Source organism: Osmia lignaria, chromosome 12 (assembly GCF_051020975.1).
Source record: "Osmia lignaria lignaria isolate PbOS001 chromosome 12, iyOsmLign1, whole genome shotgun sequence".
Lineage (NCBI taxonomy): Eukaryota > Metazoa > Arthropoda > Insecta > Hymenoptera > Megachilidae > Osmia > Osmia lignaria.
In genome coordinates, this window is record NC_135043.1 from 11,199,094 (window position 1) to 11,215,609 (window position 16,516).

At 37.6% G+C, this 16,516-nt stretch overlaps 1 protein-coding gene across 8 annotated transcripts in view; it reads right to left on the reverse strand.

Annotated features, from left to right (window-relative positions):
- Nrx-1 (neurexin 1) overlaps positions 1-16,516 on the reverse strand; it is a 183,001-nt gene that overhangs the window by 109,604 nt on the left and 56,881 nt on the right. For all 8 annotated transcript variants that reach the window (XM_034337131.2, XM_034337129.2, XM_034337130.2 and 5 more), the window contains one exon: positions 2,865-3,012. In XM_034337131.2, coding sequence (XP_034193022.2) covers positions 2,865-3,012 — 148 coding nt within the window. The remainder of the gene's footprint in view (positions 1-2,864; positions 3,013-16,516) is intronic.

Genomic DNA, 16,516 nt, shown 5'->3' on the forward strand with positions numbered 1-16,516 from the left:
ACCTCAACTTTTCGAATCGCTTCGTGGAATAGTTTCGCTATATTATGTATTCTGAAGTGATGGAAAACCTCGGGTTCGTTGAACGATCAATTGGTTCATAAAACTACATGGAAAAATTAGAAATTGTTTGATGAAAGGAGTAATTTTACTTGATTCTTTTCTTTCATAGAAAATCTCTGACTCGTCATTTCTCAAAGAAAATATACGTTTGAGTGTCGAGAAAATAATATCTTGAGTCTTGAAAAACTGTTTTTCCTCTTTTCTACGATAGCCTTATCAAAATGCTCAGAAAACAGAATTTCTATGCTTCATCCTTTCCTTTCAACGAGTTCTCGAATTGCTTCGTGGCACGATTCGCATTCAACACAAGAAAAATTGATACAGAATAGTATACCCTTTCATTTTACTGTTTTATTTTTATTTTTTCAAGAAAGGAAGATCTATTCTTTCTGTCAAGAGAAACACATCATTCGGTATTCTGAAACCGATGTATTATTTATAAATCATGAATTATTTCATCTGAATTTTGTATTTTAAGGATACTTCGTACCAGTTTGAGTTACGAGAGAACTCATTGGCATGTTTAAATGCAGCGCAGAACGAGCTTTAGAAACTGACGAACTACTTTTTACGCTCGAAATGGTTCGGCAACACGCGATCCAAAAGCTAGACGTTAACGCACGATTGTTTAACAATAGAATTTGAAGATAATGGAAGAGAAGTTAACTCATTACCTGGGAAAAAGATCAGAAATCATCGCGTGTAACATATGAAAATTTTCAAGAAGAATTCTGTAAACGGTTTTTATGTGACGGTTTCGTTTCATGTATTAGGTTGTTGTAAGTACAATATCGAGCAAATGATACCGTATAAATGTCTATTAACAATTCATTTCGTGCCTTTTCCATCTTCGATCAAATTCCTTTCGCTAACTGAAAAATTATGTGTCGAACAGTTTCCATCGACCATCGGCGAGAATAAAAATTCGAGGCTTATTCAAATGTATTATAATGAGAGCAAAGTACTCGTCGACGGTGAATTCATTGTCGCGTGTCTGGTGGCATTTTTTGGAACGTCGAGTGAAAAAGCACCGATTCAGAAGCGTCTAAAAGCATTAATACGTACGAGGGTAAATGTATACCGAGCCTGGGAATTTTACTTCGCATAGTAAATCCCAATTAAAGTAAATCCCGACCGCTGCTTGTCCAGGGAGAAACATGGAATTTCGCTCACGCGGTTCCCGGCCTTTTAAATCTTTAGCTACGTGATCTTGCATTCTCTAGGACTTTTCATACAGAGACAAAAAAGTGAACGTCTTCAATCATTTCAGAGCTTGAATAGAATTTTGAATAGAATCACGCTGCTTTTGCAGGATCAATGAAGGTAGATTGATAATGAGCCATTTTTTACTTTCAAAAGAAAATAAATTGAAAAGAAAGCACCAAGCTATCGTCTAATTTAATTTATAAATGAGGGAGAATGATTTGAAAGCTTGAATAACATTATGCGATCATATTACTTAACCCTTAATTTAATATTGTATTTCATATTGTTTTCATTTTATCTAATCACAAGAAATCTCAAGTTTCGTGCAATTAAAATTCGTCCGTATTAAATAATATGCAATATGGATTTGGAGCCACGAGGATGTGGCATAATGATTGATATCGCGGTCAGGTAAATTTCTGCTGGCATGACATTAACGAATTAACAGGGTGGAAAATGTAACGGTGTAAAAGCCTGATTGTCGAAAAGAGGTCGTACTGGTATCACGATTAATTGGATTGTGTATCGGAGTTGCTCAACCGACGAAATGTGAAATATTTCCGGATATCGGAAAAAATCGTATTAAATAAATTCGATCGTTCGGCATTATTGAAAAATTGAAGTACCAACTATTGGGGATAGGTCACTTTTTTCTCAGCACCAATTTATAGATTTCAAAATTCAAATTTAAACTTTTACATTTCACGATCTAAATTTCAAATTTTAAGCCTGAAATTTCAAGTTCTGAGCTTCGTACTTAAAAACTGCAAACTCTAAGTTTCAAATACTTACATGGATTCTCAGACTTTAAATTTCAATTTTTTAGGAAAAGGATTTAAAGTTTTTTAAATATTGCATGCGAGTTTTAAAATTTCCACACCTTAATCGCTCATCGAACACACTCTCTCATAACTATCATCCACGAAAGTCCACCATACACGAAAGTCCAAAATTACTGTTTATTTCTAATCGTGATTTTCCTAATTTCTCAGCAATTTATTTTAGAAATATGAGCATCAACGATGCATTCCAGAATCATGTACTAAAAATAATATTAATTATACCTATAACATTCAGAAAGGATAATCTTTCTGATCGTATTTCGCATCGAAGTGCATACATCAATTGTATTTCCGTGTAATGTTACCACCACTTTGGTTACGAATCGTAATCGGTATTGACTGGTCAGATTACATTCGATTATCGCATAAATATTCAAACGTATGGATATTGTTCACGTTAAATTGCACACGGAGTTTCAAATCCGTTTAATATTGACCATGAAACATACCACCTACATACTGCACTATTTTCTGAAGTACCATTTTCGACAATGAACTCTTCAATCGCTATTGCAATATTATCATACATTAAAGACTATTTTTTTAAATAAAAATATATAAATTAATCCGACAGTGACGATAATTGGTTATCTTGTTACACGATAGAACTGGTATGAAAGCTCGATCAACGATCAACGATCAACGATCAACGATCAAATCATACAAGACAGTCGGATATTTGAACCCAGCAATTGAAACACCGCGTTTCTATACAGAAATGTAAACAACGAAGCATCTAGATGTAAAACAACCTACCTTTCTCACAATAGGCACCCTCATAATCGCCGGACCGGCACTCACAGATGGGTCCACTATCGGTGGAAATACAGATACCACCGTGTTGGCAAGGATCACGTGTTTCACAAGCATCAGTCGTATTGGCTGTCATCATGTTGCGTAAACTCTGCGAACAGACAATGGAAAGTAACGTTAACGTATCCGTATGGATATCAAAGTGTACTAGAAGCTGGGAAACGATGGAGAAATCGATATCACGAGGACCAGTTTCTAGCAAAAGAATCGCGGTAGTGAAAAACCGCGGTAAAATAAAATTTCCAAAGTATTAGTTAGTTTAGTTATTTCAATTCCTTGATTCCGGGTAACACCTGTCTCCCAAAAACGAATTTTTGAGGTTCGAATCCTTAGGGTTTCTCAGAAAAAACCAAAGCTTTTTTAGCTGGATTTTTCGTCATCTTTTTCAAATGGCCAAGAGCCAAGGAACCGAGGAACGATCTTCCGCATAATATAATCAAGCAGGCCGTTGCAGGTGACCCGGTAACCTGGTACGTGAATCCACAGAGCCGTTTTAAAGGCAGCAAGAAAAAGAAAGCTGCAAGTTCCCTTGCCGGTTTCGGTAAACGTCGTCGCGTCGCGTCGCGTCGCGTCGCGTCGGCTGTGGAGAAAAACCGAATATGTAGGCCGTCTCTCATCGTCAGTGGTGAGAAACCAGGCTCATTTGAGAGATTGCTGAGGTGCCATGGGAAAATGAATAAAAGAACCGCGCGATACGAAAAACGGAAAAAGGGTAGTAGCTCTATCTGAACTGCAACAGAAACGCTGCAAACGACAAGTGAAGTGTAAGAAATGTATTTCACAATATGTTAGGTTAACAGATGATAGAATAAAATATTCTATTGTATTATTTACTAAAAAATATATGTCAGTGCTAACACGACTTCTGCATCGATCTCCTCCACAACGAAATAGTTAAATATACGTAAAAATCAAAAACCGTGTCTAACCATTCTATCTGCGATACCAGAGAGGAATATAAAATTTAGCTAGCAACTAACTAATGCCAAAGGTATGTATCTTTTTCTAAATAACGTACAAGGTTCATAGAATGTTCTATTTTTTCCAGTTCTGCGGTACTAGTTGCAGATGTACCGAAGTAAATAACCTCTATGCCAGATTCCTTGCTAGTTTATTAATTCAATTACACTTTTCCACGAGCGTTTTGTTAGCAGATCACGTACAACTACTTCCATCAGCTGACGGTGTAACCGTGTTTCAAGACTATTGAGGATTCAGGACGCGGGCCAAAGTCATACGGCGAGGAACGATACGAAGACGCGAAATCAAATTTCAACTTTCACCTTACCTGTAATCGTCTTCTTACAATTGACTTTCTTTCAACGATCCCGAAATTCCTCGGGAATGTAGTATCTTTTCTATACCCGTGATACGTTACTTCTTATAAAAGGCAATGGCGTAACTAAAATTATCATTTTAAATATTTTATGATATTAAATATTAAAGCTGCAATATCCAGAATATATTGAAAATACTTGAATGTCTTAAAAACAAAAAGACTCATGTTGCCTTATTTCACGGTAATTTCGTTCGCGATCCAAGGAGAAAACATTATACGTTGATGCAGAGTCTCGTATTCGGGACACGAGGGAAGAGTAGAGGGTGAACGTAAGAAAGGGGTGGCAGATGCCCCGTGTGCGGATGCCCGGATTCTCCTCACGTCATGACGCGTCAGGACAATCAATAGCGACGAGAGAAGTCTTCTAACGTGTACATATAACGTCCGCATGCAATCGTCCCGGCTGCTTCTGACAGATACAAATAACATCCGCAAAGATGCGCTTCCTGTTTGTACCTACGCATAAGTACGCACCAGGACACTGCGATCCCCGATTCCATTAGGATTACATCAAAACAGTGGATTAGAATGATTAAAACTGAAACTTTCAATGAATTCAGCGTGGCGGACAAGGTATTAACGAACATACGGAAACTATGCAGAGGATTATCTTTACTCGATTACACACCAAGAAATTCCAGCGGTGCGGAAAGTGCATCGCCTTCGCAAAGTATGCACCGCATAGTTACATAAGTATGCGTCTGCCGCATCGAAAATATCTATTTCTAAGTTCGAACATATCAAAATATTTGCTGTCCTGATAAATAAAATTTCAAATGGTTTACATGGTTAGCATGTAAAGTGGCGATATAGAGAAAGCAGGAATTCTGAAAAGCATCATTTTGACGATATTAATATTAAAAGTACCTAATTGAATCAAAGTCGACTGATATTTGGAATAATCAAAATGCTTTCAAAATGCCACACAACTATGTATGTACCCTGTTGTTTGACCTGAAAACCACCGAGTTCAACTCGGATTCAGAAGATGAGTCTAGTCCAGGAGCTGCTGGACAGTTTGGCGGTTTAAGCCAAACACTCGGCGAATAACTTGTATCAAAGGCACCCCCGAATCATTTCCTCAAAGTTTCGAACGGGATGAGATCGAATTCGACGTTGACCTTTGAACCAGATTAGCAACGATGATGTACGGTCTCTTTGTGTTACAAAATATAATATACCATCTTACATTCCTACTGTAAATGCAATTAAAAAGTTTCCACCCTTTAATTTTTTTTTTACTGCTTTATTAAATTTAAAGCCCTCCACAGTAATCAATTTGTTAAAATTTCTACGCAATAAATCCCACAATATTACCGCGAAAATTTGATTACACAGGTTAGAAAGAAACTCGCGAAGCGAATAGGAAGTTTTATTTTAACTCGCGAATATAGTGGAAATTCCGAGAACCGAGGTACACACGGTATTTGCCTTGCAATTTCTCATCGTGTCGACGAGAACGTTGAAATTACAAGGGCCAAGGTTGTACGACATCGTGGTATGTCTGTGGAAGATAATTTGAGAAATCTCGACAGTGGAATCGGATGGAACAGGTTCGATTCTGTCGCGAAGGGACCTTCCCTAAGATCGTGACTGTCGCGTCAGTTGAATATTCGTTACAGGGCACAGGAACGATCGTGGTGTCGACGATGTCCCTGTTGCTGCTCTGCAACACAGAAATTGGATGGAAACTCCGCGAAGAGACGGGAATATATATTGTAAACTCCGTGACAAGTCCCGAAATCGGTTCGCAGTCTACGAACTTTCGTCATATCCCGTGTACGCGATGGTCCACGGGGGTCGGGCCGCCAGGATTTACGGGAACCTCGTTTCTGACTATCCGACGATAGGTGTTTCTCCTGTTCCTTTTATTTCCTTTTGTTTCACCAGACAAAATTCGAAATATTCACTTTGAATTAAAGATGCACTCTAATTTTACCTCTTAAAAATTTGAAAATTTCAATAAAAGGTACATCGATCAATGTACTGTATTAACCAAGAAATTCAATTTGTAAGATATAAATCAGAATAAAACTAGTCAGCATGCATCCTGACGTACCATATTCAGCTAGCTAAGCGGATACCCGGCTAAAGTGGAAGCTAAGAAGACATTGAATATACGTCTGAAACTGCTTAGCAGTTTCCTGGAACGCCTGTCAGAAGTTAAACTTTCGTCATATTGCACGTGTAAATGATCGTAACCGAGAGTTTAACGTATGTAGCCAACGTGACGACGTTGCTGATAATACGCTCTGAATAAAGTTACGTTTCACAACCTCAAAAAGGAACCGCCTCGTAAACCGTCGTCGCGTCGCGTCGCGTCGTTTCAGTGTTTCATCAACGCTGACATTCTATTCTAAACGACAGTATTTCTTGCCGACTACCAACTACGTCGGAGCACGTTATTAGTGACAACACAATTTAATATGCACAGTTACTGTTTTGCTTCCTTCCTGCCTGGCTTACACACGGATACGCGAAAGTTTATTGCTGTAACGACGAAACCTCGTTATCTAACTCGTTCGCAACTTCAGGACACCTCTGCTGCTTTCTATATATTATTATTTATTCACTGTAATACAAAGGATTGTAGAAATTTTCGGATTAAATGGAATAGAAACTATTTGAATATTATAGGAATTAATTCATAAGTATTAAGAGAACAAAGATTTCATTCCGGTAAGGAACAATGAAAAGGAAGTAAATTACAAAGGCCGATATTAGTATTTACAGAGCTGTCAACCGTGTTCGTTTAGTTCTTGAAACTTTTACAATTTACAAAGGTTCGTCAAACATTTATCAAAGGTGCTCGTTTAGCTCTCATTTTCCGCTGAGCGACAACGAACGTTGGCGAATTCAGAATTCTCTTTTGGATCGTCTTGAAACAAGTAGAGAAACTCGAGCAAACGGGGATGAAATTATTCGCGATTTCAACTCCGTCTTTCACTCCTTCCCTCAGCCCTATTCGTGCGACGCGACGCGACGCGACGCGACTAGACGCGACGGGAGAAGACCGGAATAAGGGTCGAAGGAGAAACGAGCCTCTGGAAACCGCTAACTGCGTCGAGATTTTCAGGGTGAAGGGCCATACGTTTAATGGGTCTACCTTTTAAAAAAAAAGGAGAACGAGGCTTGATGTCGCACGCTTCCCGGCCTCCGTTTATTTTTCTAACCTTGTTCAGCCTGAAGCACCACCCTTTACCACCGGCGCAACTTTTCAATGAACATCAGTTATTCCGTTTCGCTTCGTATTTTTTTTTGTTTTTCAACCTGTCCGGCTTTTTTTTTATGTTTCTAAAAAGACCGCGGTGAGAGACGGGAAAACGAGATTGATTACAGCGTTGCTTTACAAACTTTACAATCACAGCTTTCCACTGCTTTATGCAATTTTATTGCTGGCATTTCTACGATGAATGAAATACTGTTTTTATTTAAGCAAAATGTTTCCTTTAGTAATTAGAGTGCACTACGTTAACCAGAGGGGTTGATATTTAATTTAAAATTAATGCAGTAAATTTAATTGGTACAATTATTAATTAGGGAATCATTTATTAATGACCAAGAATTATATTCCTTTAAACTTAGCTAATAAAATATAGATTTTGCAATTTAAAATTCTTGAAACTTTTAAAAAGAATTGACCTTTAATTGTTTTTACATGTCACAAAACTAGTAGTTTTGAAATCATAATTATTGTATAACATTTACAATAACTAGAAATAAAATACGAAATAACAGCTTAAAAAGTGAAGTATCGAAGTCACGAATATGTACATATATGACATCAGCCATCAAAGCGTTAATTAAAAATTTCGTAAAAGCATAGATTTTCGAGTATGAAAACTGCGAAGCGAAAATTCACGGAATATTAAAAATTCTTCCTCCGTGCTTTTTTTAGGAACGTCAATATGTAAAAAATCCAAATTAAATTCTACCTACACATCGTTCACTGTTCAGTTAAAGTAAAAATTTTGCAGTTTAAAATGCAAAAATCCTGGAAACTTTGATAAAAATTGATTTTCGATTGCTTTTTCTTTTTCAAGTGTATGACATTCAAAGCTAGCAACACTACCAACAAATCGTTTTAACGAGTTGTCGTTTCACGCGTTCTCAGAAGTGCTTCAACTCCAGCAACGTACAATTGAAGCGGGTCAAAGGTTAAATACCTCTGACACGCTTTATCGCAAACGATTCGTGAAACTTTCACGAATACGTGTTCGGAGTTAAGGATTTCTTTATTTACAATGATACCATCAAGGAGTCTCAGTTCCTGATCACTTAAAGAGGTACACGTGGCACGTGACTTCACCGATTTAGCAGATAATTATTGCAGCAGCTTTTTATCCTTACGTAAATTAATTACATGACATTATAACTAATCAGGAACTGGTTCCCTAACAGTAGTTTATTTCGCTAAAATTGATACGTACTTGCAATATTGTTATTTTAAAAATCAACCACGTTAGATGGACAAATGGATGATGGACGATGGACGATGGACGATGGACGATGAAATATGCAGGTTCATAACATGACTATAAAATGGCAGTGCAGTTATGCTGCATGCGCGGCTTTGCCATTTAGCCGCTGAAATATAAATGCAAAAGCTAAACAGCACTGGGAAATGACATCGTATCAGCAAGAATCGATAATTAATTTTGTGAAACCATATGAGAACTTGAAGCATTAATTTTAAATATTGAAAGAGAGCAATAATCTAGGATAATCTAATGACGACGAAATAGAGCAGCAATTAACAGTAAATAATAAAATAAGTAATAAACAGTAAAATATTAAACACTAAAATATTAAATCTGAAGGTTTCATAAAAAATAAACTTACGTACACTAAATTTTTTACTGCAACACTGTACGGAATTACAATTTACAGGTTCGAAAGAATCGGATTAAAATTTACAACGGTTGCCTGTCAACAGGCTGTTGTACCATTTTATCGTAACATTGTTTTACAATTGTAATTCTCGTACAGAAGGGTAAACATATATTGACATTTTTATGGTAAGCCAATTAGAATTTGAAAAAAGTAACAGGTAACAGGTTTTGTCAAAATGTGTCTGAAACGAATAAAATCGCTGAATTTCCGGTATTTCTAGTTGAAGTCGGTTACCTACATTCACAACCATATATGTAGGTATGGTAGTAATATCACTCTCATCAATAAATTTCGTTATTCGTAGATTATCGTATGCAACCTCGACTGTACTCAGACAGTCAGCTAACCGATAAAAAAAGTTAATACCCAATCGTGGTAACAGTGCACGTAAAACGTAGTCGCCGTCATAAAGATCGGTAGAACAGCCATGCACGTTCATGAACGTACGTATAAGTACATGGATGGTGTTTCGAGAATTATGATCATAGCGTGGACATGGAATATTCTATAAAAATTGTTATCGTAAGCTCTCTTTGGATATTAGGTGAATATAATGGAAATACGGGTAGTAGCAACAAACTAAAGAGAAAATATCAATAAACCCGTAAACAAGATTCTATAAAACCTGCCTCACTCTAGAAAAAAATCCTACTTACAATTAGGTCAATGAGCGGTGGTTGGTTACAAATGCCAAACAGCCATACGAAGCAAATCTTACCTCGGTATTTCAATAATATTCAAACACCAGATGAATTAAAAAACATTACAATTACAAAAAGGACAGTAGGTAATTCTCTAATAGTTCCGTCGAATTCACCCCTTTATGTCTTCGCTAAACCATTCGGGGTTAAATTAGCCTTAATGTCGTCGAGATTGTCGATCGAATCAGTGGTATAAACGTGCATATCAGATTATCGAACCTCCATAATGGATAGAACAAGTACAATTGGGATTTTATTTCGCTGGTGAACTACTTACTTATTGGAGGATGGAAAATGAACTTACGGTATGAACGAACGTAATTACTAAATTTCGAACAGCTTTAACACATTAAACAGATATTGCTAAAGTGTTGGAATTCGTATAAAGTGGTTAAAAGCGGTAATGGACTAATGTCTATTAGAAGTTTAATCTTGTAAATGCTTGAAGCTTTTTAAAAATTAGTTCATCTATTTTATTAAATAGATAAAATTAAATTACGTTGAGAATCAGTTAATTTGTTCAGATATTCGGCACTTTAAATGCAATATACATAGTTACTTTATCAAAATAAATTGATTTTAATTTTATTAATGTATCTATATTTAGAAGGGGATGCATAATTATGATATTGCAATTATTAGGTGCACAAATGAATTCAGTAAACTTTACAATTGCTAATGCCCATTGTTTAATTATAAGTTCTTTAATTATTTCTCTTTCACGCGATGATTGGTTACGCTATTGTTAATGGAAATGTCATGCAACAATGAAAGGCTTCAAAACTATTTCGTTCATTTATCAACGTTACTAGGAATACTCCGCTGAATGTAGCATGACATAATTGCTCCTTTAGCTCTGACTAATTAAGTGCAGCAGCCTCGTTACAGTTCCCGATCGAAACACGCTCGTACAATCTCGCGAATGAACGCATTCGAAACAAACGAAACACATCAGTGTACTACGTATCATAGTATATAAGTAGAATTTACTCCAATCTATCTTTTTAAATCAGTAAAATGACAAAATTGGTTATATTTAAAATATTCACAAAACATACTTGAACAAATGTACAAAGTTTCAACTCAATTTGCCTCATAGATTACTCTTACAATTAGAAAGTTCTAAAAGATCCTTTATTTTTCTTCTGTTACTGTAGACTGTAGACTGTAGAGAGACCCTTTAACAAAATCAAACAAAAGCTTCATTTCCAGGGAAAACAGTTTATCCAGCTGTTTAAGTATCCCATTCTAAAGTGTTACACTTATTTCCAGCATAACATTTCCATCTCGTTAACCTGGCCAGAAATACATAAGCCTAACGTTTAACATTTAGTAAAGTTGAACATTTCAATCGAACCTGATCGCCGAGTGTCTTTACTTTAAAAGAAGTGTCGATTCAGTATCTGTTCCTGGACTAAATTTCTAATTACAATCGGTTTTTCGTAAATCGTTGGATCGTTATTCAGGAAAATCGTGCAGGTAGGTTCGCTCAACTTCGGCCTATACACGCGACTCGATCGTATTACCAGCGTGATTACGAAAGTTGTCAACTTGATTAAACGTTCTGCTTCGACAGAAGTTGCCTCAAAGGGGTAATCGCGCGAGGTGTCCGCCCGAAGGTACGCCCGAAACTTTCTTAAACTACGGACGAGCTGAGAGATTGGAAAGGAGTCATTTTCATCAAGAGAATTCGACGATGCTGAGCAGAGGGGTACAATTACAAAGCGAGGGGATACTTTTCTTTACCTCGTTTGGAAATCTTCTTCCTTAGATTCCTCGCGCAACTCGTATAGGATAAACTTTCATGAATCCGTGTTGTTTTTACAATTTTTTTATTAAATAACAGGATAAACTTTATCCTATTAAGCAACTTATTAATTTCTAAAATTCTCCAAACATAGTAATCATTTAAAATAAGAAAAATAAAAAGATACAGGTGAAACCGTATCAAGAGGAATCAACCATTTAATTGGTGTAATAAATCGCTCGTAATATGGTAAATGGAAAAGGGCTAACCATTTTAAACGCGTCTGCACTCTGGGAATTAAAGTGCGATTCGAGGTATTCATAGGATTCGCACGTTCGCGCGTAAATACCTGTCGCTAGCGCGTGCAAACGTTTACGCCACTGGAAATTGACTAAGTTTCGTTGGTTGATGGGGAGAGTGCAAGAAGGGGGGCAGAAGGGAACGAATTGCACCGCAATTTATAACCATGCTATTTAATAAGCACTCGGAACGTTAACGTCGCCTGAACCACCCACCATCCGGAATCCGTGCCGGAATCGTTACGAGCTCATTTTCCGATTTCATTTCCGTCCTTGTAAATACCGACCACTTACAATCTCGTTTGTATCAAATTTGTCGGTGCAACGATTGGTTTTCGAATTTTTTTAACCGATCGAAGTGATTACACTTTATAGCATAATAAATTCATTTCAAAAATAGTTTCTTTTCTCAACAGTACAAACCCTTATCCTTCCTACGATCATTTCTAAACTTCCCATTGTTTTAAACTTAATTACACATTTTCGTTATCACCCTGTTGGTAATTCCAGCGCTGTTATCTCAACACTCAAAAAGAAATTCAAACAGTCGTTAAAACTTGATTAAAGCCTTATCATTAGATAGGTACCTCTAAACGGTGCAAATTTGCATATAAAACAGTAAAAATAATCCAAAGCTGTTACGCTATTTAATCCAATATTATCCCTGAGTAGAGCTACTCAAACAAGTTTCCTTCTTCTACTTGTTGTCATTAAAAGAAAAACATTTAATTAGATTCTTTATCTATTATTAACCACTAGAGATTGGTTATGGGTCAAGAACGGCTGAAAATAACACTTTTCCAGGGTTAAATCGGAAAGACAGATGAATTTGTCGTGAATTAACGAACGCTCGGTTAGAAGCGGTGAGTTTGCGTGTGACGCGTTGAAACGTGCAGCAATCTGTCGCCAGTGAAAATGTTTTCAACTCGATTCGCAGAGCGGATGATTGAAAAATCCGAGCTTTTCCTCGCTCGACAAGAAGATTACTCATTGCCCCATTATCCACTGGCTGGCTGACAACCGAGAGAGAGAGAGAGAGAGGCTGTTCGCTCGGCAATCTCGACTGTCGTGCGGTTTTCTTGCTGTCTGCTGCACACGTTTTGGCTCTCGACCGGATCCCGGCTCAACAGGGACATTAAAGACGTCATCCAGCTCGTTTCACTGGCTTCCGGAAAGTCGAGGAGATTTGCATGGACAGATGGAAATTTCGTTGACACGGCTTTTTTCACGCGGCTGTAAATTCAGTCATAGTCACTTGCATTATAATTTTTTTCACCATTCGCGTTTTCAGACTCCAGTATATTATAATTAAGCTTCATTAACTGGCAATAATAAAATTTATTACACTTTCTCATTTTAGCGAAAATGAGTTTTTATTTTCAGCTCATTGTCAATTTATTTCAAAATTTTTTTTCATGTCTTTTTTCTTTTTTACCACTCTATCAGCGGCAAAGTGATTTCGATAACATTATGCGGTTACACGAAGTCCAAAGTTCGATTTATCAGGTATTCGTGGCTGATAAGAAATGAAATATGCCAGCGTGTCGTTCTTACCAAGGTAACAACATTTAATCGGACTACAGAGCTCGACCTACATTCCCCTGTAGACATTAGCGATCCTATCGAACGAATAAATTCCCGCTAAACGTTAGAAAAATTATTTTTAAAACTGTTGACATTTACTTTCCACTTTATTGTTTTCTGTTCACGATTATTCAAGGAAAATTCGACAAGAAAATTTTTCATAGCGCGGACCACGAAGTAAAACTTATAACTTGAATAAAATATATCTAATTTTAAACAGACAAGAATCGCGATGATGAATCGCGATGACGAGAAAATATTCAAGCTCTTAACTTTCCGAGAATGAAGGGATGCTTTGGTAAACAATGCAACAACCACGTTTCAAACACTATACTCTGGCAGCGAGGTACGCTTTATCGTAATGACTGGAAGTTTGAGATGCAGCAAGATCTTACTTTAGCACAGGGCGAGTAATAAAACAGAAACTCCAGTGCATAACTTACAATGTTAGATGAAGACGAAGGGACAGTTTGCAGACTGTCCTCGCGTATATATGTACATGTCTCCACGTATTTTCGGGTTACATCGTCAGCCAACGCGGATTACCACGACGGAAACTCGTTGGTGAATTCCGCAATCCAGCAAGTTACGTCTAACATTGTAAGCGAGAAATCCTTGAGGAAATTATTACACGGTAGAGTAAGTAGTTTCGTTCTGGAAAGCTCACGTTATCGTTATCGCTGATCATTCTTCATGATTTCTCTTAAAACTCTTTCTCCATTAATAAACACAGATGTAAAATTCAGCAGCTCTTTTCCTATCCACGTAACACGTGATTCCCTTATTGACACGCAACAGAGAATAAAAACGTAGAAAGTTTCAGTTTGTTCCCATGGATCGTCGTTGATTATAGTCTGACCGATAAAACGGTGCTTTTATTTCTGCCGGAGCATGGACATAGAGAGGAGAAGGCTTTTCACGCGAGAACAAAGTGCTGCTTTTACACGAGACGAGTAGACGTCTCCAGACGGCTTCCCATTGTTCTTCGCACCCACACAGCCGTAGCAAAGCTTACCGTTCCATGGACGAAGGAGATCAAGCAGATTCCCTGCTGGTTTTACAGCGGTCTGGCGAATGGTGATTCGCTTGATCCGCGGCGGAAAGAGCAGTAACTTCCGTTTGCCAACCGTTTCTCTTGCTGGTCAGCATTTCGGTGCCGCTTACGATTTTTCAACCGACCACTTCACGCACTCGTTTTCTGACCAAACGCGAACCCCGTTTACCGGGACGAGAGGATCAGCAGAGGGTTGCCTCCGAATGGATCTGGGTTTACGTTCTTCGAATGTGTTACGATCATTTTCTGGAGAGTAAGGCCAGAACCAAGAAGAGAGGATCAAGGATTTTTCCACTATTTTTCTTTCTCCTTTCGAAAGTTGAGGAAATGATGCTACTATAATTTCGATGTGGAACTGTTGTGTTGGCGTGTTGGACTTAATCATTAATTAATATACCTATGTAAGTGCCAACTTTATAGATACTTCTTTATAATTGAAAAGATTCCAATGCTTCATCCTGAAGAGTGCTCTGATTCTCATCGATAAAAAAACAAGCTTATAACGGAAACGTTTCAATTAACAGTCCCGGTTTGTCAACCGCTTCGCTTCTTTCTCAGTCCCCTCTTTTCCTGTACGCTTTATCAGCTCGTGGAAAATTCTATCTGACCAATTAATCCGTGGAAGATCGTTTTTATAGCTTCCACAAAGAGTAGTTCGCGTGGTGGTCCTTCGTTAACGATTCCGTTTACCGTGGTAAGATAAGACTGACGTTAACAGCCCTCGAAACAGCATCGAGATTAGTACTTTCCTCGTTTTCATGTCCCCGTTAGGTTATACACGGCAGACTTTCCATTTGGAATTCAATGAGTCGCTCAACTGATCCATCACAACCTGAACCGACGACTCTGCCTCGTTTTCTTCAGGAATTTTATTACCAGCCGTCTTTCAGGATATTCACGAGGACTTACACGAGCCGTGATAAATCGCGGCAGATTAGTTGCGTCACTGACAAAGTCAGCGGCGAAACATTTTACTGATTGAATTCGAGAAAAAGGAAACACCACTGATGTAATAGGATTGTATTCTAGAATGAACCAACTCCCACTTTTCAACAACATTTCTATATTTCATGCATCGTCACCTTCCAATCGTATGTTAAAATAAAAGGAATTCTCATCACGGTATTTGAACTTCCAATTCAGAATTCAATAGAATTAAGAGCCACAGTTATGTGCAAAGCCTTTGTGCAGATTTATCGGCGCACTGATGCAACGAATCAGCTTGCAGTTGGAAATACAATAATATGAATAAATAAATTATTGACCGATATCGGGCTAATAAATCTCTACTTTCCTTCCCCTCCTCAGCCTATTCAATAAAACGAGATTTAATTAATACCTTCACTTTTGTATCGCTCTTTCTATAATCCTATAACCATCGCGATGGTATGAATAAACGAGGCATAAACTTTGAAATTCGTGATCATTTCGAATGGTTGTTTGAAGAAAAATCTCTGTTTACGAGATGCAAATTAAAAAGGAGTGTAATGAATGGTAAGCTGGTCTTTCTTCCGAAACTCGTTTCTAAAAATTATGAATGACGTTGGAACTTTTACTGACTGACAATGAGTGGTGAGGAAATATTCATAATGACGATAATTATGTAACGTCATAATTGAAAAATTCCAGATGACTGGAACTTTCAAAACTTCAGATTACTAAAACTAAAAGATTTTTAAGTTTTAAAAAAAGTGCAGCTTTTACGTATATAAATAAGAAAGAATAATTCATCTTTTCATTAAGAGAAGCATCTGAAAAGATAGCTTATTTTCAACGACAAAAGTACACGTTGGTCGCCCAAAAATAGATCCCTTTCAACAAGCTGAGGTACTCGTGGCCGCACGAAACTCGGTCGGCCAACGTTACAGCGTTACATAACAAATCCGTGTAACCTGGATTACCCCCTTTCTTGCCCGCTCGAACGGCCGCGAGCAGTTCCTACGAGAGGGTGGCCTCTCGTTTCTCTACAGCATCTGGC